The 24,657-nt window shown below is 42.7% G+C and overlaps 1 protein-coding gene across 1 annotated transcript in view; it reads left to right on the top strand.

Annotated features, from left to right (window-relative positions):
* Positions 1-24,657, top strand: part of xylt1 (xylosyltransferase I) — a 78,617-nt gene that overhangs the window by 42,365 nt on the left and 11,595 nt on the right. Inside the window, exons 3-9 of the mRNA XM_086120682.1 lie at positions 30-202; positions 627-829; positions 6,911-6,991; positions 9,209-9,425; positions 9,782-9,958; positions 15,624-15,889; positions 22,424-22,622. Of these exons, the coding sequence (XP_085976808.1) occupies positions 30-202; positions 627-829; positions 6,911-6,991; positions 9,209-9,425; positions 9,782-9,958; positions 15,624-15,889; positions 22,424-22,622 (1,316 nt within the window). The remainder of the gene's footprint in view (positions 1-29; positions 203-626; positions 830-6,910; positions 6,992-9,208; positions 9,426-9,781; positions 9,959-15,623; positions 15,890-22,423; positions 22,623-24,657) is intronic.

Here is a 24,657-nt window from a genome sequence, read left to right as displayed (position 1 = left end):
TTTTGTTGTTGTTGTTGTTGTTGGTACAGGGAAAGCCAATGCAAATGTCCAGTGGGATGAAGACTCTGCGGAGAGCTTCCCATCAAATCCAGTGCGAATAGCATTTGTCCTGGTGGTGCATGGTCGCGCTTCTCGTCAGTTTCAGCGGCTCCTCAAAACCATCTACCACACGTCGCACTACTACTACATACACGTGGATCAGGTAAGCTCTGGTTAACGTGAAAGCAATCAAAGGAAAGGTTTCACTGCAGACCTCCACTGAATTATTCCATTTAAAAAAAAATTCTCTTAAACTGTGGATTCTACAAAGGGCGGGGACTTTACCGAATACGTTCACATGACATTACCAATATGTCTGAACAACGATATCAATGATATCACATGACTTTGCAGTTATGTTCCCTCCACGTTAGCCGTTATCTTGTTCGAGTAGACAATTCTTGTACCGTGCGCATATTTGAAGACATTTGCTAAAAAAGTGCAGAGATGGAAAACTGTGGTGTGCACATTTGTGGAGATTGTTCTTGAACCATCGGTAATATTCACATGTGTATTCACAACATGTTCACAATCCATCAATGTTTTAGTAAATTGCTGCTCTGAATGGTTGTTGTTGTTTGTTGCAGCGCTCCAACTACCTCCATCGGCAGGTAAAGGCCTTAGCGGCTCAATACCCCAACGTGAGGGTGACACCATGGCGCATGGCCACCATCTGGGGGGGTGCCAGTCTCCTGACCATGTATCTTCGAAGTATGGCTGACCTGTTGTCCATGAGGGACTGGAGCTGGGATTTCTTCATCAACCTCAGTGCTGCCGACTACCCCATCAGGTAAAAGAGGGCCCCTCACGAGATCATCCGTGAACTTGGGGGTGGGGGCCATTGCGTCTGGGCTCCAGTGGTTCGTTCACTGTGAGCTTTGAATAAAGAGTCACTCCAAACCAAACAGATCAATGAAGTCAAACGTCTGCTTCTCCAACGCTTGCCTCCTCGCACCTTCTTTTCCAAGTCTTTGTTTCCTTGCTTGTTCTCCATTCGAGGGGCTACATGTTCACCTGATTACAATTTAATTGCCCAGGCTCAATATATATTGACTTTCTCCGCCTGCAGTGTACTTGATGGTCCAAAAACCCGATCTCAATTGTTGAACATGTTTCTTTGAAGAGGCTGTAGAAGGTAATTAAAGGCCACAAAGATCAAGTGAACTGGGCCTCATGTCATCCAAGTCAACTTGGGGAGAACATTTTTTTGGGGGGTGGGGGGGATGTCCTTTATGTAATTTTATTGTTCTTCTGGGATTTCAGGCTCTGCTGCATTTTTGAAGAAGCCATGCAGTAACTAATTAAAATGCTTCTAAAAGGGGTGGGAGGGAGTTATCTCTCCTGCGCAGCCAGATGTCCACCAGTTGGATTTAGACGACTTGTTATAATGGACAGAGCCAAGTAGGATCTGATGTTTTCCAAAACAGCAGCCAAGAAATTGAATTTGCTCAGTTTAATCACGTCCCTGCCATCGTATTGATGCATGCTGTCAATACTGTATGTTTCTGCGCCATGTCTGAGTTCATGTCTTGCATCACGCTACATGCTCACATATTTATCCTGCCACTGCATGATTAAATGCATTTGTGATTGTGCCAAGGCACTGTTTTGCTCTTATTTTGCGTCCTCATTTGCATGAGGTTGATGGAAGTGGAAAATAGCTGACGGTGGAGATTTTAAGACCCATCTGTTTGGAAATGAAACGATTGATGGCACAAAAGAGGGAATTGAGATACACAAAATGACAGGGAGGAGGGAGGGGGACAGATCAATTGTGGTGGTGGTGGTGGGGGGAGGGGGGGATGGATGTCTTGGATTTGTGTGATTCGGAAATATGTAAATTTTAGTCTGGTATCATTGCAGAGGAAGTGTATTTGTAACAGCTTGGATTTGACAATGCCAACTGGGAAACGTGGTCTATTATTTTTGTCTTATTAATATGTGATCAAGTGTCTGGGGAGTTTTTTTAAGGTGTTTAGTATGTGTGTGTGTGTGTGTATGTGTGTGTGTGCGCGTGTTAAGATGCTCTCATCTCTTCAGCTGAATTTGATAACGAAACAAATGCAATTTTTGTTCATTTTCCTAAATAGTCAATGTCCATCCATCCATCCATTTTTCGATCCGCTTTATCTTCACAAGGGTCGCGGGGCTGTCTTCGGGCAGTATAGGCTGGGCACACCCTGTTACTTCTTCCTACTCCTTCGAACATAATAATTGTGTTGTATGATGACTGATTTTACTATTTTACTTACCGGTACCTTACTTTCTGTCAATTTATTACTGTATATGTTTTTTTGTTCAATAAACAAACAAACAAACAAACAAACTGGTTGCCAGGCAATCGCAGGGCAGATATAGATGAACAACCATCCGCGCTCACACTCACGCCTAGGGACAATTTAGAGCAGTGGTTCTTAACCTGGGTTTGATTGAACCCCAGGGGTTTGGTGACTTGGTCTCAGTGGTTCGACGAAGCCTCTACCATGGAGGTTAAAACACACCCGACTCAACATTTCAATTACCGGTAGTTATGACACGCCCGCTTGGCCATCACTGGCTGCAGATGATCACATTACATTGCTTCTCCAATCAGTGCTGTGGAAAATTTAGTTCACTCAGTAGTCAGTGTGACTGTCATGATAGCACGGCGTGTGATTTTTTTTAGAATGTTTTAATACATGCTAACTATGTCGAGCAAAAAAAAAAAAGTGCCACATGGATTCACATGCATCATAGAACATGATGGGACTCAGCATCCTATCTGCATGATTTGTCATGCCAAGTTAAGCAACTCTAGTCTCGCTCCGGCAAAACTGAAGGAACACTTCTTGAATCCGATTTTTATTTTTCAGTAATGAAGGGTTTGATGAATGTGCATATGAAATGGTTGGGTTCGGTCCCTCTAATAAGGTTGAGAACCACTCATTTAGGTTGTTCAATCAGCCTGCCATGCATGTTTTTGGAACGTGTGAAGAAACCGGAGTAACCGGAGAAAATCCACACAGGCACGGGGAGAACATGCAAACTCCACACAGGAGCTGGAATCGAACCCGGATCCTCTACACACTGCAAGGTTGACGTGCTAACCACTAGCCCACCCGGCCGCTGTCATCTTCTATGATGTTGTATTTTGGGAGCAAAACCACCACAATGAAAATTACTGAAGTTTGTCTTAACAACTGTTTAAAAAATGAAACTTATAGGTTATAAAGAAAAAAATCTGTCCTATATTTGTTATTGCACAGTGATTTTTGATTGATTGATTGATTGATTGGTTGATTGATTGATTTTTAAGGAACGGTTATTTCCTGCAATTGGCTGGCAACCAGTGCAGGGTAGACCCCGCCGACTGCCCAAAGACGGCTGGGATAGGCTCAGGCACGCGCTCGACCCTCGTGAGGATAAAGCGGTTCAGAAAGTGGAAATGTGATTTAATTATCTTTATCCATTGAGTTACATGGGAGCCCCTCTTCAATATCACCTGAACAATGCTGTCATTCATTGAACTTGTTAATCCATAAAAATTGTCTTTGTGTAATTATGAGTCTAGTGCAACTTTTTCTCCTTCTAAGCATTGGTTCGGTCTGTCCAAAGTACAGCTTAATACATTGATCTTTAGAGGATCTTGGATCAATAAGCTCTTGGAACTCCAGAGACACCAGCACCTTCAAATACCAACTTGGTGCCCAATCAGTGGCTTCTTAAAGCATCTCGAGCACAAAGTAAAATTAGAATGATCACATCTTACTAAGTTATGGGGCGGCCCGGTAGTCGAGTGGTTAGCACGTCGACTTCACAGTGCAGAGGTACCGGGTCCGATTCCGGCTCCGGCCTTCCTGTGTGGAGTTTGCATATTCTGCCCGTGCTTGCATGGGTTTTCTCCAGGTCCTCCGGTTTCCTCCGACATTCCAAGAACATGCATGGCAGGCTGATTGAACACTGATCGAGCCGAAGACAGCTGGGATAGGCTCCAGCACCCACCCCGACCCTAGTGAGGATAAAGCGGTTCGGAAAATGAATGAATGAATGAAGTTATGCACATCCAGGGTTCCTTGGCACAGTACTGTCCAATTTGACTTCATTTATCAGAAAATTACTTGAATACAGTTCCATCGTTGTACGTTCTTATTTACATGTTCCATTAAACAGGCCCAGATTTCACACAGAGTGAGTACATGCATGAGTAAATTGAGATCATGCTTTTTGCAACACGTTTGGTGCCATGCCATGAGATATTTCAAATGTAAAATGGGTGCTTGGCTTAATAAAGGATGACAAACACTCATCTAAATTGATAGGAGAAAAAATACAATGGTGCCTTGAAATACCTTGAGAAAAACTCCACATTAAACGTTTATTCAACTGAAATCCTACCTGCCAAATAACCTGTATAATTCAATGTTGGGCTCAATCATCTGCTCTATTCATCGAACTTGTTGAAATCCTAAATCTGTCTTCGTTTCAATCCAGGTTGGAGAACACTGGTTGCCAGTCTTTCCATTGTGACCATAGAGTATTGAATGCAAGAATGCAAACGGGTGAAGGAGTTGAGGGTGGTCTCTCCTGCGCGGCCCCGTCCTGACTACTGCTGTTGTTATCAGTGGGACGGGAGACAAGCATTATTTCCCCTCTAATTCCCTGATAATGTCTGTCCTACCGCATGGCTGCCTCTCAAAGGCCAACGCAGAGCCACTCACACCAATGGGGCGTTTTGTGTGTGTGTGTGTGCGTGCGTGTGTGTGTGTGTGTGTGTGTGTGTGTGTCCAGAGAGGCCAAAAGATGAGTTACACGCATGCTTTGCCAAAGAGTGTGACCCTCTTTCCCAGCCTTTTATCTACACAGTCTCCCTGCGCTTACCTTTTTCCCTTTTAAGCCACTTTCATTGACTTTCCAGCAGTGCTGAAAACGATTGAGCTTTGTGAGCAGGATACTTGTCTTTAATTTTGTGACTGATGTGCTAATATTATTCCAAGTCGTTTGTTGGGATATGCAGTTGTCATCCTTGAAATCATTGACTCCTTTTATAAGTATGAAACAAAAGGTAAGAACATCTTGCAAGTTAAAATGTTTGTTTTTTTTGGTTTGTTTGTTAAATCCATTTCTTCTGACAGAGATGATCCTGTAAAAGTGATCTTTGTCAAATGCGCTTGAGTGTCTAGCAATAATCCGTCAACTCTAACATTGCACCATTCCACCCCGGGATCATCTAACAAAAGTCCTACGTATAAAAAGGGCACCTTATGAATTTAACAGGACCATCGAAGTGAATCAGTACCATCGTGATGACGTTTAATTGACTGTGATATTGGGGGAAGTGCACCATTTTGGTGTGCCCGGCGGGCTTTGAAAGCAAAGTATTGTGTGTGGGTGCGAGTGTGTTATCGTGCGGTTGTGTCTGAATACCGCTGAGAAACAGAGCAAGCACAAGCCTGACAGTAAGCAAACTTGACCCAATGGACTTGGGGTGACCGCTCAGGTGGCAAAGTTGGAGTATGACATTTGCCGTGTGTGTGTGTGTGTGTGCGCATGCACGTGCGTGAGCGTGCCTTCAAGCATTTTTGCGCTCGTGCGCATGTATATTGTATTGGCAATGTGCAAACTGGCCGTCACCCAGCATGCGTGTGTGGGTGGGAGTACAGTACGGAGACGGAAGACTGCGTGTGTCTGTCTGCACAGCATATCATCAGTTCGACTTTATGGCTCAGGACCTCCTAAGATAAGCCCCCCAGGCTGTGAAATTGCTCCTTCAAGGGAAAATGACATTAATATGCACTTGTCCCTCCCCCTGCTGATCCTTGTGCTCTTTCCAAAAGGCAAAGCAAAGCATCATGAAAGGCTCCGAACCAGATGAAATGACTGGGGCATATAGCCTGCAGAGCAAAGCTTTTAGCCTGTCTGGCCTGCGTATGAGAGAACACTGGCCTACAATGTAAAACCAGCATGTGGTCTTTTCTCAAAATAATCGCGACACAATCTTTCCTATGATGCCAAGTAGTCCGCCAGGGGGGGGGTGGGGGGGGACAACCCCAGAGCTGCTCAGGTCATTAAGTCATCTGTCTTCATTTTGTCTTTTTCTTCAGAAAACAATGATGTTGAATGTGCCAAACTATGTCTGTCCTTTTTACTCAGGTTATGATTCCCGCTTACCGGTACTTTTTGACCTGTTGCGTGCATCACACAAATTTGAAAAGAAAATTATCGTGACATTTTCAGGAAAAAAAAGTAACATGACATTTATTTGAAAATGAGACACATTAACAATCCGCTAAAAAGTTTAAAAGCAGCTTTGAGTATTTATTTCAGTGTCGCACGTATTTTGATTCACGGGGCCATTTAAGAAGACCTTCACATTCTGATGACTGTATTGCATGTTTTCAATTGAACGCCATTCAAAACAGAGCATGCTCACAGTGAAGGACACGTTCATTTTAGAGCAGTGGTTCTTAACCTTATTAGAGGTACCGAACCCAACCATAGTAAATCGTATGACTTACTATCACGACAGTCACACGGTGTTTTGTATGCAGCGATGGCTGTTTGAAAGTGCTCTATAAATACAGTTGACTTGACTTGACTACTGAGCGAACTAAATTTCCCGCAGCACTGATTGGACAAGCAATGTCATGTGATCATCCGCAGCCAGCGATGGCCAGCAGGGTGTGTCATAACTAATTGACATGTTGAGTCAGGTGTGTCTTAACCTCCATGGCAGAGGCTCCGTCGAACCCCTGAGACCGATTCACCGAACGCCTGGGGTTCGATCGAACCCAGGTTAAGAACCACTGGTTTGTGTAGCCAATGTAAACCTTTGCTTCTTCATGGCATACGGGTGTTCTTCAATTAACACAAAGCCGCCACCTTCTGTTTTTAGGACAAACAACCAGCTGGTGGCCTTCTTGTCCAAATACAGAGACATGAACTTCATCAAGTCGCATGGCAGGGACAATGCCAGGTGAGTCCGACTCTGTGACCCCCAAGTCACATTTCTGAACAATCCTACTTCGATTCTGAACACGTCTCCTAATGATCACTGGTTCCCACTTCCATTCTTCTTTTCACTGCCCCATTTTGAATTCTGGATTAGCGTTGTTATTGTGCTAAACCGGTGAGGTCTCCATCTTTGCTGCTGCCACCCGCTGCTCTCTGCACATGTGCCGCCCTGATGGCCAAGCAGGCGTCATGCTGCACTCCCAACTACCCTCAAACACATGCGTGCATGACTCAGTTTGACTCAACAATACCTCTGTGCATTTACAGCCACATTGCATCGCTTCTCTCAGCGTTGCTGTGTTTGGAAAAGCAAGGCAATTATTGATCAAAAAACATTAATCTGGCTGCTGAATTGAAGTGTGTACGTATTAGCTTTTCACAGATCTGATTTGGCTAAATTCAGTTGATATCCACACAAATCCAGTTGATATGTTGCATTTTATGCATCTTTTGTGATTAGATGTAATGTCTTCATTTGCCAATCTGATCAATGGCGTCATTGATCGGCTCCGCGGAAGAAGAAAGCCGCGGCGTCTCCAAAGTATACTGTGTAAAGTTTATCTGTGGTGGGCCGCCACAAATGAAATTTGGCTGCCAGTTATTGATTTTGATGCCTGTCAATATGAAACCGATGTATGACTTTTGTTTCGCTTCATGGAGAGGCCGCTGTGCTCCTCTGCCAATAGATACCATCACTTTCCTTTCTGGTATGACACTGTAAATACAGTACCTAAAATGAGACAACTATCAGAAGTCTCATCATATAAGTTTGAGAATCAATCTAGTTAGTGTGATCATCGCCAGCTCGACCAGTATTGATCCACACAGCACTGCAGCAGGCGTAATGGCAGTTTCATGTACTCTGTGCTTTTTTTGTTGGATATGTTCATATTTTTGCTCAAGCCGAGTATATTTGGCGTATATTTGGATAGCTGAAACACTTCACTTCCACTCCCCATGAAACCAACTAATTCCAAAGAGGCCTATTTGGGTGACATGAACCCGACTCCCCGCCGTGAACACTTCAGTTGGAAAAGCATCCATTATGTGCGTGTAATTTGTAGCTGGTGATGAAAGTGTATTGTGACAAATCAACAACACTTATGGCAACAAAAATGATTTTATTTTATTTTATTTATTTATTTATTTTTTAACTTCAAGGCTTCCCCTAGAGCACAGGTGGCAAAGTCAAGGGCCGGGGGCCAGATCTGGCCCGTCAAATCATTTTATGTGGCCCGCGAAAGCAAATCAAGCATGTCAAGTTCCATGAGGCTTGCTCAAGTCTGAACCAAAATGTTCATTTGCAATCCACAATAACAGTCATTATTCTTGACTTCGGATTTTAAAACCATTTGAATGACATCCTATAAGTCTCGACGGCACAATCAATATGGTTGAAACGTCTGGATATTGTAGCAGTGCCTAAAAAGATGTGTAAAATATAACTATGTAAACTTACATAACCTAAAACACAAAACTCATCTCTATCAAAAATATTGAATGTGAAAAGTTTGAAGGTGAAATATTGTGATCATTCCTAAAAATCGACTAAATTCACAGATGTTAAGATCAGAGTCTCTCTGGAATGACCTCCCACATTCGGCAAGCCTCCTCGCTGCCCATCTTTAAAACCCGCCTAAAAACTCACTTGTATTCTTTGGCATTTGACTCTGCATGACTCAGATTTGTTCTTGGTTTTGCTGTTCGGTGCTTTCTACCGTCTTTGTTACCGATTTGTTTCTTTACTGTTGTATATGTTAGTTGCTCCATGTACAGCACTTTGTAAGCAGCGATGGCTGTTTGAAAGTGCTCTATAAATACAGTTGAGTTGAGTTGAGTTGAGAGTGACTTTTGAATATTGAAGTGATTTAAAAAAAATCGTGTTATTCATATCTTTTTTCTGGAATCGTGAGCGTTTCCCTTTTGTTTAGCATTTTTTTGTTACGGCATTCTTTATCAGCATTATTCCTTTTACTTGTTACCGGTATCTGTTACGCAAATATCAATCGGGAAATACAATGGGAATCACCGTCCTTAAGCGTAATTTTACCAAAACATGACCGATTTGAATGATTGATCGATTTGCATTTGTCTTGTTTTACTCATCGAAATGGTAATGGTCAGTACGATAACACATGCTAGCTTCGCACAACATGGAGTCATCTTTTATTTTCACCAGATTTATCCGTAAACAAGGCCTGGATCGTCTCTTCTATGAATGCGACACCCACATGTGGAGGCTGGGTGACCGTAAAATCCCAGAGGGCATCTCTGTGGATGGAGGATCCGACTGGTTCCTTCTGAACCGCATGTTTGTGGAATATGTCATCAACTCCAAGGACGATCTGGTCACCAACATGAAGCGCTTCTACGCCTACACTCTGCTGCCCGCCGAGGTAACACTCAGAAAACACATTTTCATTTTTCCGACGCTGAGTGACAGGTAAGCGAAACTTTATATTCGGGAGTGCTTTGCTCTTCGACACAGAAAGCGTGGATTTCTTGCCGTTGCTTTTGGCAGGCAAAAATAACCTGAAATCATAAAGTCGAAGCAAAATGTGAAGCTGGGCTTTGTGACTGTATTCAACAGAAATTGCATTTTAATCATTACCTTATGTGATTGTACATTTTCTACTGCTACTCTTTCGCCATTGAGAATTGAAAGGGATAAAAAAAATAAGTTTTTTTTTCTTCTCACTTTCTGCTACAGCCTCTTCACCTTCCGCCACATGTTCGTTTGTTTGTTTTCCAGTCATTCTTCCACACTGTGCTGGAGAACAGTGCCTACTGTGAGAGCATGGTGGATAACAACCTGCGCATCACCAACTGGAATCGTAAATTGGGCTGTAAATGCCAGTACAAGCACATCGTTGACTGGTGCGGATGTTCCCCCAATGACTTCAAGCCTGTAGACTTTCACCGCTTCCAGGTAATAATACCACCCTCCATTAATTTCTCTTTTTGCTTTGCAATGATTGATGAACTGGCCTGAGACACAGCCTTGGACACATTCAACCAATTCATTTAATGACATTTGGACAGGACACTTTGAAGTAATTACATAAATACTTGCATGTACAATCACCAAAGACCACGTAGTGGAGATGCATCCGTACAATGTAATGTACACGTTCGGCAAAGTACGGCGCACAGGTCACATCTGGCACGTCCAGAGTCTCGGAGCGGTCCTCGTAGTGTTTATGAAGTCAAAATTAAATGTCAAATATGATATTGATGATCATGCATTGTACATGTATTTAATGTACAATGTTATTTTTTGATCCATTTTCTCTTAAACCGTCTATTTTTCACCATGGCTGTTTTATCACAATTGCTGGATGTCATTTAATGGCACCTAGTGTATGTAATGACTGTAAATGATGCACTTTAAGATAAGATAAGAAAAGATAAGAAACCCTTTATTAGTCTCGCAATGGAGAAATTCCAGATTCACAGCAGCAAAGTTATGAAAGGAAGAAGTAGAACAACAAAATATAGGAGCTGCTGCAAAGGCAGCCACTCACGCGGCGCCATTTTGAAGTCAAAATAACAAAAATAACACAACACAACACATAGGACACAGACAGTCGTGCAATCTTCACCACTTTTCTGCATACACCTTGTTCTCTGAAGCAGTTCTAGATGAAAGAGGAGAGGATCAAAGTGTCCTTTCACCAGTGGATCAGAGAAAATGTGCACACGTCTGCTACAAGCTAAGTTTTGAAAGCAAACACGAAGCTGTAGCGTCCATTGACGAAAAAGAGATTGGCTCACATCTCCTGTCCCATGTAAATCCACTTCAATTCCAAGCCGCGACTCCCAGTTCCACATCCGCATCAGCGCTCCGCGCTAACGCTCCTTTTTTCTCATCGTCGGCTCCTCAAGCCTTACATCCATCCAGCCACAGACCGTTCAACAGCACCGATCTCTCCGCTGAACAAAGTGGGGCTGTGAAAAATGCTGCCCATAACAGGCGCAAGACACAAGCGCCCCGGGACTGTCCAGCAACGACAGTCAAATGGCGCCGACATTCCTCCCAGGCAAAAACAGTGCTGGCATACCCATGCTGCCGAGAAGGCGCAACCACCAAGCACAGAGTTTCCTCCTTGATGAATGTCGTGGCCAAAAAATGCTGAAAAAAGTCCACATCAGGTCCACACGACGTAACAACAAACACAAAGTGACAAAAAAAAAAATCATCATATCATTTTGAACTTTGGGCTTCACTAATCGACCTAAATCTGCAGGTTCACCAGGTGAGCAGGTTTGTCATCATGGTGAAGCAGCCTCCAGTCATACTGCCACAAACAAACCAAAGCAAGGCTCATGAGAGCACTTGCCGACGGCTGCCTACTCGGGCGCCATCTTGACTTCAAAAGATAATATGCATATGTAATTTTAATGACATATATAATACATGACAATTCATGTGGAACACAGTAAACTGTCGCCAACCGTTCCATTTTCTTGTGTGGCCCCTTTTGAAAATGTCATCTCCCATTTATGATCTAGTGAGAATGAAAATTTTTGATCGAAAGGTTTTGTATGTTTTGTACTTTTTGTATGGAAATCTGTCATGCAGAAGGCTATTAGCTCATTCAGCTGTGTTATTAGCGTTGCTCTAGTACTGCTGCAAACGACAGTGACAATGGTAAATGTATTTCATTTATTATTCAAGTAATAGCTCTTGGACTGAGAAAATCAAAAGCGATCGCTTTTGGGTTTTGTTTTGCTTTTTCAGCGCTTGCATTAGGTCTCATTAGATTTTTTTTGTAGGTCTACCCAACTAAGTGATCAGTGAACGGTCAACAGAGATAAAAAGCATTTTGAGAGCTTGAGCTTGACAGAAAAAATGCACAATGCTTTTCCCTTCTCTGTTATATAAAAAATAGATTTGGTTTGAATGAGGTTTTAATTGCATATTGACAAAATCATTTTCAATAGAAAAAGGTCAGCAGTAGCTCATCCGTGAGGACTCGGGTGACGCAAACAGAGGGTCACGCTTTAAGTGGACAAAGAAATTGCAAGTCGTTCAGGACGTGCTAGTGTGCATTGTGACTCCTGTTGACGTGCCCTTGAGCCCTTGGAAAATCACCTGAGGGCCACAGAAAGTGGAAATTGAATTTCCCTTTGAGACATCATATTCATCATGTGTATTTATGTTTTTTAATTTAAGTTTTATCCCAGTTAGCTACTAATTCTTAAGTGTGACAGCTCATTGATTTCCCTTCTCGCAGTTTGATGAAAAGATGAACATCTCACCAATGAAATTACTCATAAGTGACGAGCACACCCATTACTGTATTAGTTGATTTTCTTCGTTCAAGCTTTGTCCTCTACATCAGCGTGTTCCCGTTGACCTCACAATCAATAAGGAGAAAATGATATCTTAGTTTCGGTGGCCCAGAAAGTGAACATTTGAAAAGTAATTGGACCCTCCTTGCCTTTGGGTATTAACAGAAGGAATAAGATAGTTAGCTTTTTAAAATGGAAGCAAGTGAGTGGCAGTCACCCCAAGAGCCTGTCAAAGAATCTGAATCCCAGTAGGACTTTGATCCTAAAAAGTAACATCTGTGGCACAAAATGAAAATGTTCAGACGCAGTTAAATACCTCTTGAAGTCATCTACTTTTTTGACCGTGACTCCTGTCCCGCACATAGCTGTCAAAGCCGCAGCACTTGACTTCTTTGCCAGATCGGTCTGCCACCTGTCTCGCCTCATTCACTGGCGCTCTCATGCCAACACATTACCACAGCTCCCTGCCGGCTTTGGTTGGCACCATGGTATATCAGTGAAGGCCATCCCTGGGCATAAAGTAGGGAACAAAAGCAGGCTTTTCAGGAGCGTGCCAGGCTCCACTATAAATAGGACTTGAGATCCCACTGAGCACAAAATCCGAATTTCCCTCTGAATCTTAAAATTACAGAAGATCGAGACGAGAACATTACTCTATAAAAGAAGGGCCTTTCTCATTAAAGAGTCATGCAAAGACAGCATTGCCCTTAACTGGCATAGGGCGGAAGTAGGAGAAGAAGAATAAGTATTGTGTGGAATTTACCATGTATATTTTTTTTAATAGCGATTCTCCCATAGTTGGTAACTAATATTGTTGGGAGCGGCTGTTTTTCAGTTAGCAAGTTGCTGTGACAACCTGGCAATAGTCTAAATTCATTTTTCTGACATCCATGTGGTTGTCTTGCAAATTTTAAATATAGTCATTCATTCATTGTCCGAACCGCTTGATCCTCACGAGGATTGCGGGGGGTGCTGGAGCCTATCCCAGACATCTTAGGGCAGTAGGCGGGGGAGACCCTTAACCGGTTGCCAGCCAATCGCCAATCGCAGAGACAAACAACCATCCGCGCTCACACTCAGACCTAGGGACAATTTGGAGTGTTCAATCAGCCTGCCATGCATGTTTTTGGAATGTGGGAGGAAACAACATGCAAACTCAACACAGGGAGGCCGGAGCTGGAATTGAACCTGGTTCCTCTGCACTATGAGGTCAACGCGCTAACCACTGGACCTCCGGGCCGCCCCAAAACTCACCAGGTTAATTCAAAATAAACATGAAGTGTTGAGAACGGTCTCCATTATGATCGCCAGCAAATGAAGGTGCCACTACAAGCACTTTAAAGGAGCACATTGATGTCACATCCAGTTATTTTGTAACGACTCTGGAAATCGTCTCACATTATGATGGTAGATCATGTTACAGCTGTCCACTTTGCAGCATAATTATTGTGAATTGCCATCACTCGAAGTGAATTTAATCTAGAGAAAGAAAGTGCTGGTGTGCCTTTTAAATGGGTCATCTTCGCGTAGTAATGCATTTCACATTGCATTTGGGAAGCATGTGGGAAAGACTGGCTATGACAGCACCGAAGGGCATGTCAAAACCCACTAGTTCTGGGAACATTCAAGCACCCAAATTTCCCACCTACGCGTTCCGTTTAATTGCTGGAACGACGCACAATCATCTGGTGCCATGTAACATCAAGCTGGCAGCCTGGAATGACAGTTGCAACATGAGAAAGAGCTGAGATCCCCAAAATGTGCCAAAAGTTCATTTGAGCTCCTTTTTTAGTAGGTTGCACCAAGGTGCTTGGTGCTAGCAAACTATTGGTTAATAGTTTTGTGTCTGTGGCTGACAAGAATCGCCTTTGTGTAAACGCCAAGCTGTGGAGGCGGCAGATTTCATAATGCGCCTCCAGCCAAAGAAGCAAAAGTAGCAAGGCCAGAGAGGGTGAGATCGGCATGGGCAAAGCAAAAAAAATAAAAAATAAAATCTGAATGTTACACTACTGACTACCAATAAGAACTAACAGAATTATGTGCGAATGTGAATGTAATCTGCCTTAATCTTTCCAAAGTCCCTGTGCAAACGACCATGAACGTTTCTGGAACGTTTGAGGCGATTTATCAGAAATTCAACCCAAACTACTTTTGAGGCCTAGATATATGCCATAGTTGCTCCTTGACATTTCCCCCCATTAAAGCAAAAAGTCAATGTCAAAAGTTTCTTGTGAGTGTTCACATTCTGTTTTCTTTTCCCCCTCTTGTCAAATTCTTGATACAGTATTAACCACTTGGCACTACATCTGCGATTAGAATCTCTAAATCTGACTAAGCTCCCTGTATGCACAAAGGCGTAAGACAAGATACAGTTTGGCTCAAGTTAATCATGAAATTGGAATGGGATCCCCTCAAATGATTTGGCTTGACTTCTTGTTTCATGTTCCAGAAATACTTTATTCCAAGTCCTTCTTTTACATAAAAAGGGGTAAGAAAAAGCAACATTTGTGGATTGAGACTGTCTGTTGCATTAATTATAGACCAATAAAATCAACTACATAAATAAAGATGGATTGGACTGTAACTGATCGGCCCGTCTCAATACAGGATATGAAATTTCAGGAATGTATTTCATTCTTCAAATAAAAGCTTTCAAATCCATCCATGCATCGAAAATTCTAATTTGCTCATCCTCACGAGGGTCTCGGGGCATGCTGGAGCCTGTCCCAGCTGTCTTTGGGCAGTAGGCGGGGGGCAACCTGAACTGGTTGCCAGCCCTTTACCTTCTGCTAATTAATGGAAGAGTGTTTAATTGTTCTGTCTCTCGCTATATACTGCTTTGCTGGCATAAATGGATGAACAAAGACATGTAGTAAATTCCAAATTTATTTTCTGACAAAGAATGTGAATTTGGATCATTTCCTGTCATGGCACACCACTTTTCCACCGCTTGGGAAGTGCAGGTCGAATAAATGCGTGAAGCGCTGTACACATTGTAAATATTTAGCCAAACTTTAAAACACTGTACCTTGCGCATACGCTCGATCATCACTATCGAATGAAAAGAACAGATGAGTCATTGAATAGAATAAAGTGATACTGTAAGATAAGGGCAGAGGGGAAGGTTTGCCATCCTTGTGTGTTTAAGAAACTTTTTTTCCTCTCTGTTTGTTTTGCCCGTGCATTACCTCTATACACATGGCGTCTGTTCCATTGTCATCCTGGCACAAAACCATTTCTTAATCCCTTTCTTTTTTTTTTGGTCTCTTTATCTCATCTGCCGCACGCTCTCTCTGCAGCAAACGGTGCGTCCCACCTTCTTTGCCAGGAAGTTTGAAGCCAGTGTGAACCAGGAGATAGTGAACCATCTGGACGCCTACCTGTTTGGACCGTTTCCACCGGGGACGCCAGGCCTAAACTCGTACTGGGAAAATGTGTACGACGAGCCAGATGGTGTGGCCAGCCTGTCGGACACACAACTCACCTACTACCATTCCTTCTCAAGATTGGGTTTGGCCCGCGCTGCCGCGTCGCTGCAAGGCACCCCACGGGATCATAGCTGCAGGTTAGAATTTCCGAACGCATGAATGCGATCAAGTGTGGAGGTGGATTCATTTCAAACAGTTGAGTCATCAGTTTGAATGGCTTCTTATATTATTGTTATTATGATCATTATTATGATTGTTGTTGTGTTTTCCCCTTTTTTGTGGACTAAACACCAAATATACAAAGCCAAGTACAGCATAAACAACCAAAAACTTTGTACTTTTTTTTTTTTTTTTAACCAAATGCACTCGCCATCATTGCAAAGTCTAATTCTGTTTCCAGGAGAGACGGCAGTGAGTAATGTGGTTCAATGTGACTTAGTGACCAGCGCAAGTTACAAGATAGCATTCAACTGAACATTTAATCATCCAATTGTTCAATTATTTTACTCAATGAAGGATTATGCAAATATATTAAAACTATAAAAAATAATTTGTCAAACATTTGGTGTATATTTATATTCACTCAGTTGCAATTGGTTGTTTTTTAATCAAAGTTAGGCCCATATTACTTTTCATAGATCTGAATTTCCCATGAGGGATCATAATCAGTATTACGCCGTAATAGCGGTGCGCCATAATTTTCTGGCCAATCATCAGTCTTCGTTCTTGAAAAAGCCTGACCTGCCCATCTCCCATTTTTGCCGATCATGATTATTTTCATAACCAACAGCATACACCTTCAATGTGCCAATCTTGTTTGATTGTAAAACACTGAACAATACTTGTGAAACAATACAAGTGGGTTGATGAACTATTCATGAAATAGTTCTCTAAATAAAAATGAAAAGAGTCATCTCGAAGCAGATGAGGACAGTGGCTAACATTTTCAGACCTCTGCGTAGGCAAATGAGATCGGTGGGCAATTGGATTCACCAAAATTGAGGAAAATCAGCGCAGGTCCCAGTGGCATGTTATTCCATAGTTTTTACAACAAGTGTTCTTAGGCAAGTTCTGTCCAGCCCCTGTGTGCACAAGAATTCACAGGTATGCATGCGCTTGCAGTGAACATTTCTGGCACAATGAGCGATTTACATTTGGAGAGCAGACACTCTGCACAGGCAACATTAGAAACAAACGCCGTGCCAAGTATTTTTAACAAAAAGTGGGAGATGATCTTAACTGCCCGAGGGAGAATCTGCTTTGCCCCTAAATGAAGTCGCTGAGACATCGGACCAAGCAGCACTCTGTTCATCGTAACTGTATTAATTCCAGCATTGTCCATGTGTGTATCGCTGGCAAATGAGCACCATATCTACAATACTTGCTGGTCTCCCGTGTTCTCCAAAGTGTGTTTTGTGCCATCAAAAGACCATCTGGCACTGCATCGTTCACATCAAAAGTGGAATCTCATTCAGGAGATTTACTGTATTTCATAGTATTGGTGAGAAAAGTCTTTCTTTCAGGTTTCACGCTATCAATGGGGTGACATGCGTGTGTACATCATTGTGCAGTCTACTGGTGTCTTGAATCCACATGTCACTATACTATTTTTATAATTGTAAATATACTGTAAGTTAGTGTAATTCCAAACCTTCAAACAACTGCTACTTTAACACACATGGGGCAGCAACACATGCAGACAGAGCATTCAACCCGACACACATGCGTACATTCTCTGTAGGACCCCCTCTGCCTCTACTCTTTGCTGTTAATTACTCTGCATTTCTTCCAATAGATGACAGTGCTGCCTGGCATGTCGTAGCCCACCATGATACACTGAAGGTGCACAATTAAATTTGGATTTGCCCGTACACTGTTCAAACACCAATGAAAATAATCACTTAAAAATCTGCAATATGGTGAGGGCGCCAACGGTGAACAACTCTGTTGCTAGGGTTCAATTGAATTGAATTAAGTCAGAGATGAGAAAGCTGCCTTAATCAGCCGAAACATTTTGTTAGGAAACGTTGGATTTCCGAAAATCTGGTCCATATGTTCGGTTAAAAAAGGAAATTGTAATTGAAATTCATGTACCTTGTTAAGTATTTCATCAGCATAAGCACTCAGTAACATCTGGTGGAACAGCATTGGATTAACTTTAGTTTGTCTATGCTGAGGTGATGAAACCCACACACAAAGTGATAAAACAGGAACAAATTAAAAACAGAACGCGGAGGTGTGAAATGCCAATTTGTAAATGCGTGACAGAGAAAAGCGCCCGTTGACAAACAAAAGGGAAGAGAAAGCAACACCTTAGTAGCATTGCAACAACGCAATATTTTATATGCTCATGCTAATGACCCCCCCCCCCACCCACTCAGTGTGGGAGACCTTTTTTTCCCCTCTTTTTTAATTAATTCCAGACATGTCAAGAACCATACAAACAATAGACTGCAGGGACACACACACACACACACACACATACACACACACACATGCACATCAATACACCACAAATACATACGTCCATTTCAACATGCCCAGAAAAGGGGTAGTAAGAAGTCCCAATTTATTTAATCTGATCCTTGTATTTACCACTTACCAGCAATGATGATCCCAAATCCCTTGAATCCTGGTAAACCAATACTACAAACAAGACTTTTTTTGTATTTAAACATTATACCCGCTAATACACCAACCCACAGCCCATGCGTCATCATATGCCATTAGTTTGTTATTTATCGAAAATAAGAAACATCGATACATCGAAACTTCGACTCAAAGAAGTTGGGACAGAGCATTTGTTTGAACAATAATAAAAATATGACACCATCTGATCTGTCATTGGTAGTCATTCAAACTGTCATCATATATTAGACTCAGCAATATTTAAGATTTTTTTTTAAATCTTTTACTCACATGGAGCTAGCATCACTTTGTTCATCATCACTGTTGTCAGTCAGTTGCAATGGTTTGTTCCTTGAGGACAAGACTTCGTTTGACAGCATGTCCTGTGTCATTGCTCTCTCTCTCTCTCTCTCTCTCTCTCTCTCTCTCTCTCTCTCTCATTGCATTGTGGACCTTTTCAAAGGTCTTGTGGGTGAAGCCCACGACAGACAGGACTTGTATAATGTACATGTTCCTCCTCTGGTCATTTGCTGCCGCAGGAAAAATGCTTGTCAAAATTACATCAAGCAAAACGTGATCAGTTTGATGCAGTCCAGTCAAACACATGTAAATACTCTCACCACAGCCACTTTGTATTCAAATAGAAGGCGTAGCAGTTAGGTTGACTTTGTGCATAGGTAAAGCTATGATGAATGACTGCAGCCCGGAACCTCAATATGACACTTGCAGAGAATTAGGCATCAAGGCTTGAAATAGCTTGACATGGTTAAAAATACACTACCGGAACCACCAAAACCACTGGAACAGTGTGGCCATTTTCTGTGTTTTTGATGTGGATGGAAATATGAATTCAAGATGAGACAACAACGCAATGTGAGGCTTCAGTTTTTCTGAGGCTGAAACACCACTGAGAGAGACACAAAACAAATCCCCCCATTGTACATGTGAGGAAAAGGATTGGAACGTGACAGATGGAGCGATATGATGGCCGACTGGTCATCGGTTCGATTGCATGTTCTGGCCTTCCTGTGTGAAGTTGGCATGTTCTCCCCGTCCCTTTCTCCCACTTTCTAAAAACATGCATGGCAAGGTGATTGAATGCTCTAAATTGTCTTTAGGTGTGATTGCTAGTGCGAATGGTTGTTCGTCTATGTGTCCACTGCGATTGCCTGGCAACCAGTTCAAGATGTACGATACCCCGCCGACTGCCCTAAGACAGCTGGGACAGGCTCCAGCATGCCCGCAGCCCTCGTGTAAATGCACTCATTGAAGAACTGTGACAAAAATACCACAGAAACTAAATGCGGTAGAAATAGGTCTAAAAATTGCATATTACCTCTGTGCATGTGTTGGTTTTGTCAAAGTGCTTTGGGTTTTCCCACTTAAATAAAACATAAAATTAATGTTACCTAGCCAACAATGCATTAGGGTTGTTTACCCTACTTCTGATCTCATATAGATTTTTTTTGCTCTGGCTTACAAGAACCTTCGGTGGGCATAAGCATCTGGTCTTGCCATTTGTTTGCCAACTGCGACTCCAGGCTTCCAAGATGTTAGAATTGGAGTCATAAAGGCCTGTAGCATGGCAAGAGAAGAGGTGACAGGATTTCAATGTCTGCCACCCCAGAGGTTGTGTCTCAATGACCAGCTGATGTATGGGGGTTATTTTTAATCACCACAAATTGTTGAGTAAGATGCTTGGCAACATTTTCTCCGTGCAGGCTGGTTGTGGCAATGCCTGGTATGACCAGTCAAAGGTCAATAATAATGGGGCACAGACATGGGGCCATTGAGAGTGATATCGACCTTAGTGGTATGGACGCTATGACCCCACACCGGTGAGGCATATTCGGCAGTGCTGTCGACAAGCGCAAGGGCGCTTTTACCAGGTATGGGAAAGCTAACATCCCAAAACGATCCAGCTAAGCATCTCAGCAGGTTGTTTCGTGATGCGAGTTTGTCACGCAGAGCTCCGATATGATGTTTGTACGTAAGCCGTTGGTCAAGCTTCACTCCTAAGTACATGAAGGATGGATTATGCAAAAGTGGAATATCATTTAAGTCGACAGAGAGTTGGTGTCTACATTCCTTGTTGCTCAAGTGTCAGTTTGTGATGGTGGTCTTGGCCAAACTCAGTTTTAGCTGCCATGTCCTCAAATATTCTGATTTTAAAGCCATGTCGGCAGTAAGTGCTTCCTCCACCATTTACCGGCTTTTGTGAGAGAAAAGCAATGCAAGGTCATCAGAATATCCGCCCTGGTGGGACTCAGTTTTAGCCATGTCACAGATGTAAATGTTAAAGACCATAGGCGAGAGGCATGATCCCTGTGGCATTCCATTTCTTAGGTGGCAGGGACGGCTACATTGTCCACCATCGGTCCTTGACAAAAATATTCGATTTTCCTGCATGTTGGTGAGAATCTTGTATTGAATGACTATTTATTGTGCTACTGGTATTTGACAGACTGCTAGATTTTCCTGAACAAGCACACATATTATGCACTCAGGTAGAAAAGAGACGTGCAACGAGCAGACGCGTCAGTGAAAAAGTGGGAACACGTCAAGGAGGGGGATTTGGCTCTTTTAACAGCCCACTGTGACTGTGAGTGGTTTAAAGGCCTGAATGGAGCTTCTGTGCGGACTACACTCTGACCAGTTTCCCCCTGTCTTTTAGGAAGAACTGGGCAAGGGGGGGAAATGAAAGCTGAGGGATCAGACAAAGAAAAGGATGTGGAGGGAGAACAGAGGAGTGGCGTTAGAATGAAAAACAGATGTACAAATGAAGTACAGCGGCGAGGAGTATAGTTGAAAAAGAATGCACTCTCTTGTACTGGTGGGTGCAAATATTTGCTGTTCTGCTTGTCAGCGTAGCATTTACAGCGATGGGTTGACTCCTGATCCTTCTGCAGAATACTGATGAGGCCTCAGGCACAGGAGAGCAGCGGTGGCCAGTGTGGATGTGTTACTTTGGGTCTGCACACTTGTTCATGGAAAAAGTCTGTGAATAAAGATGAATTTAAAGCAGAAGAAGAGATGCGGGATGAGAACTCTGAGTCAGGACGTATGCTGAGAGCAGCTGCAGATTGTTCCCCAGCAGTGACCATCCTGGCTCTTTTTTTGTTTTTCCAGAAGTCACTCGTACCACCCTGAGGGCTGGCCACGTATACGAGGAGGCACACTAACAAAGAGACCAATCAGGAGGGCAAGGCCTCCTTTCAGCTTCAGCTGACTGAATGACCCAGTTCAATTTTGTGCGTGTGTGTGTGTGTGTGTGTGTGTGTGTGTGTGTGTGTGTGTGTGTGTGTGTGTGTGTGTGTGTGTGTGTGTGTGTGTGTGTGTGTGTGTGTGTGTGTGTGTGTGTGTGTGTGTGCGTGCGTGCGTGCGTGCGTGCGTGCGTGCACTTCAATGACTAAGTATTCTGTATTTCTGTGGTCTCAGCTGTCACATATTTTGTAAGCCAGGTAGAATAATGATTCAAATAAAAGTTGATTTATGACTTTGAAGATCATAGAAGTGCTTCTCCATAATTTCACTGCGGCTAAAAGACGAAGAAAAGTGAAAGTTTAGAGGGCCGCTGTGGATTATAGACAGATTCCGCAAAGCAAGTGTGGTGCAAATAAATGTATCAGTAGTACAGTCATATGCAGTATATTGTATTTTGTAACTATCTACAGGGCTACTCAACTACCTCTACTACTACTAATACTATACTGTATATAATATTAGTATTGTTGGATGCAGTTCAAGTAGATGCAGGTCAAAATGTTATCCATCACATATCTTTGTCTCTTTACATATGCAGCAGATTCTAAATAAAAGGTGACTATTAGCATGGGAGATACAAACCTTTAATCGGTGACACTCAAGGTCAAGGTCACAGCATTCATTCATGTGAGCCATGTCACGCTGTCAAAGAGCTCATTGACTGTCTAATGGTTGGCATATACATCAGCAGTTCCAATGGGGGTTTTTTTGGCATGCATACAAGATTAAAAGAGCACATCAAATTATTTTGTTAATAACTTCTTTCTATTCTCCTCCAGGTATTTCCCCATGGGCCACCCAGTGTCCATACATTACTACTTCCAGTCTGACCAGTTCCAGGGCTACCTTGTCAGGCACCATGCCACCAACCTAGCAACAAGCAAGCTCGAGACAATGGAGACTTGGGTGGCACCGAAGAAGATCTTCAAGTTAACCACTCCTCCAAAAAGCACATTCAGCAGGTTACAGTTTGCAGAGGTGAGTCTGCATATTATCTTGTGTGTCTTGCATCAAGTCTGTCTGACATTTTTTAGGGTGGGCTTGAGTCACAAAACCTATCACCCTTGCTAATATCAGGGAAAAGGTTCCAGTAAAGCACTAAGTACTAAACAGGACCACACACCAATGAGGGAAGTGGAATGTTGACCGCTGATCCTCACAAAGATGAGCGGGTGGATGGTAACGTTGACCTTACACTATTGTGACCTTGCCAAGACAACCCTTAAAGTTGATTACCATGCCATTAAAATGACGCAAATATCGGTAATGGATTGTAAGATGGAAATTGATTGAATGAATTCAAGTTTGCCGGATTGTTCCACGTGGTATTTATTTGCTGATCCTAAATAGAATGTCCTCTCACCTTCACATTGGAATGCTCGCCTTGGTTTTCCTTTTCAGTGAAGGATCCAGCAGCATGGGCTCTGGCGTGACAGCCATAGAGCATATTTGCAGCATGCCCAAAATTAGATGAGTGAATGTAAACTGACATTTTGCTCTGGTTCGTCACTTAGCTCGCAGCAGGGTCACATTTGAAATGTCATCAAATGTATGAATGAATTGGCTTGGTCTGTTGCTGCCTGCAGGCGTCGCTTGTGTCTACCTGGACACTCCCAGACTCTGTTTGACCTTTTTGCAAACATCTCAAAGGGAGCGTGAAGGAAGTTCAGACACCCAGTCGCCATGCAGCTCCCGCTCTCTAAGCCCCCGCTTGTGTGTTGAGCGTATGAGACCGTGAGTGACAGCAAAGTGATGTGAGTAGTGGCTCTTATCTGGATGCTCAGCCTCACAGAGCGTTCAGCGTCTAGCACAGTGCAGTGGCTGTCAGTCAGTCTACTTGTCAGTTTGTCTCGCAAAACGAGAGCGGAAAGACCTTAAATAAGACAGCGTGGCATTGCGGCAGTCGGAAGAGATATGAGTCCTTTATACAAAAGCTATATGTTTAACCTGCTAGATAAGCCATGTGTTCCCAGATTCCCCTTCACTTTACAGAAAAGCAAGACAGATAAGTCTTTTCTTTTGTACTCTGTATAATTTATATTCCATTTTACAGCGTGATGTAGTGCAGGAGTTCTTAGGCCCTGCATTTAAAATTAGAGTATCATCTCAAGTTTTACATGACGTGACATTCAAAAGTTATTGCCTTGCGCTAGATAAATCCCTCCAATTCTTGGACTAATGTAAAGGCCCATAAGGGTATGTCATTGGACTCCAATGCCTTACCTCTCATGGGCCACTTCATTAGGTACAACTGTACAATCTAATGAACTGTAATACAAGAACTATGTCATAGGTTCCGCCTTTCAGAAGATGATTAACACTGTCAAAGTGGTAGTAGAGTAATTGAATGTTTATTGTTATTAAAAACTGCACTGTGACATACTGACGCATTTCTAGTCTTTTGGCTTCATTAGGCCACATAAGAGGGACTAGCTATTGGACACATCTGGCCCGAAAATCTGAATATGGTTTTTACATGAAGAGTCACGCCACTCCAAAACTACGACCACAACAATAAATTAATACACTCTGAGAATTAATTTACCTTCAGAAAGACAGTGTTCTTTGAAGATGACGTGTCGGCTGAGTATGCATGGGATTATACATTTTAATAGAAGACAGCATGCAATAAAATTCCCCTCAACTTTGTACACAATTGGACATGAAAATATTTTGGTGTATCAACAATTAGATTAAACCATTTAATAAAGTGGACTCTAACCATCCTGTGTGAGGTTTTGCCAGATTAATGTGGGTTTTATGGGTACTCCGTTTTACCAACGATTCAAAACTACCAAAAACGACTCTATACATAGATGTCAATTCTTGTTTGCCTCATATATACTGTGTGTGTGTGTATATATATATATATATATATTTTTTTTTTAATTAAATCCAGCGGCTGGATAGCTCAGTTGGTAAGGCACCGGCTTGGGAGACGGGAGTTTGAATCCAGCTTGGGGCAAAAATGAGCACGTAACACCATCCAGTGTGGGTCCTTGGGCAAGACCTT

Source organism: Hippocampus guttulatus, chromosome 9, assembly GCF_054856545.1.
Source record: "Hippocampus guttulatus isolate MCC_2025c chromosome 9, RoL_Hgut_1.0, whole genome shotgun sequence".
NCBI lineage: Eukaryota > Metazoa > Chordata > Actinopteri > Syngnathiformes > Syngnathidae > Hippocampus > Hippocampus guttulatus.
This window is presented reverse-complemented; position numbering and strand designations above follow the sequence as displayed.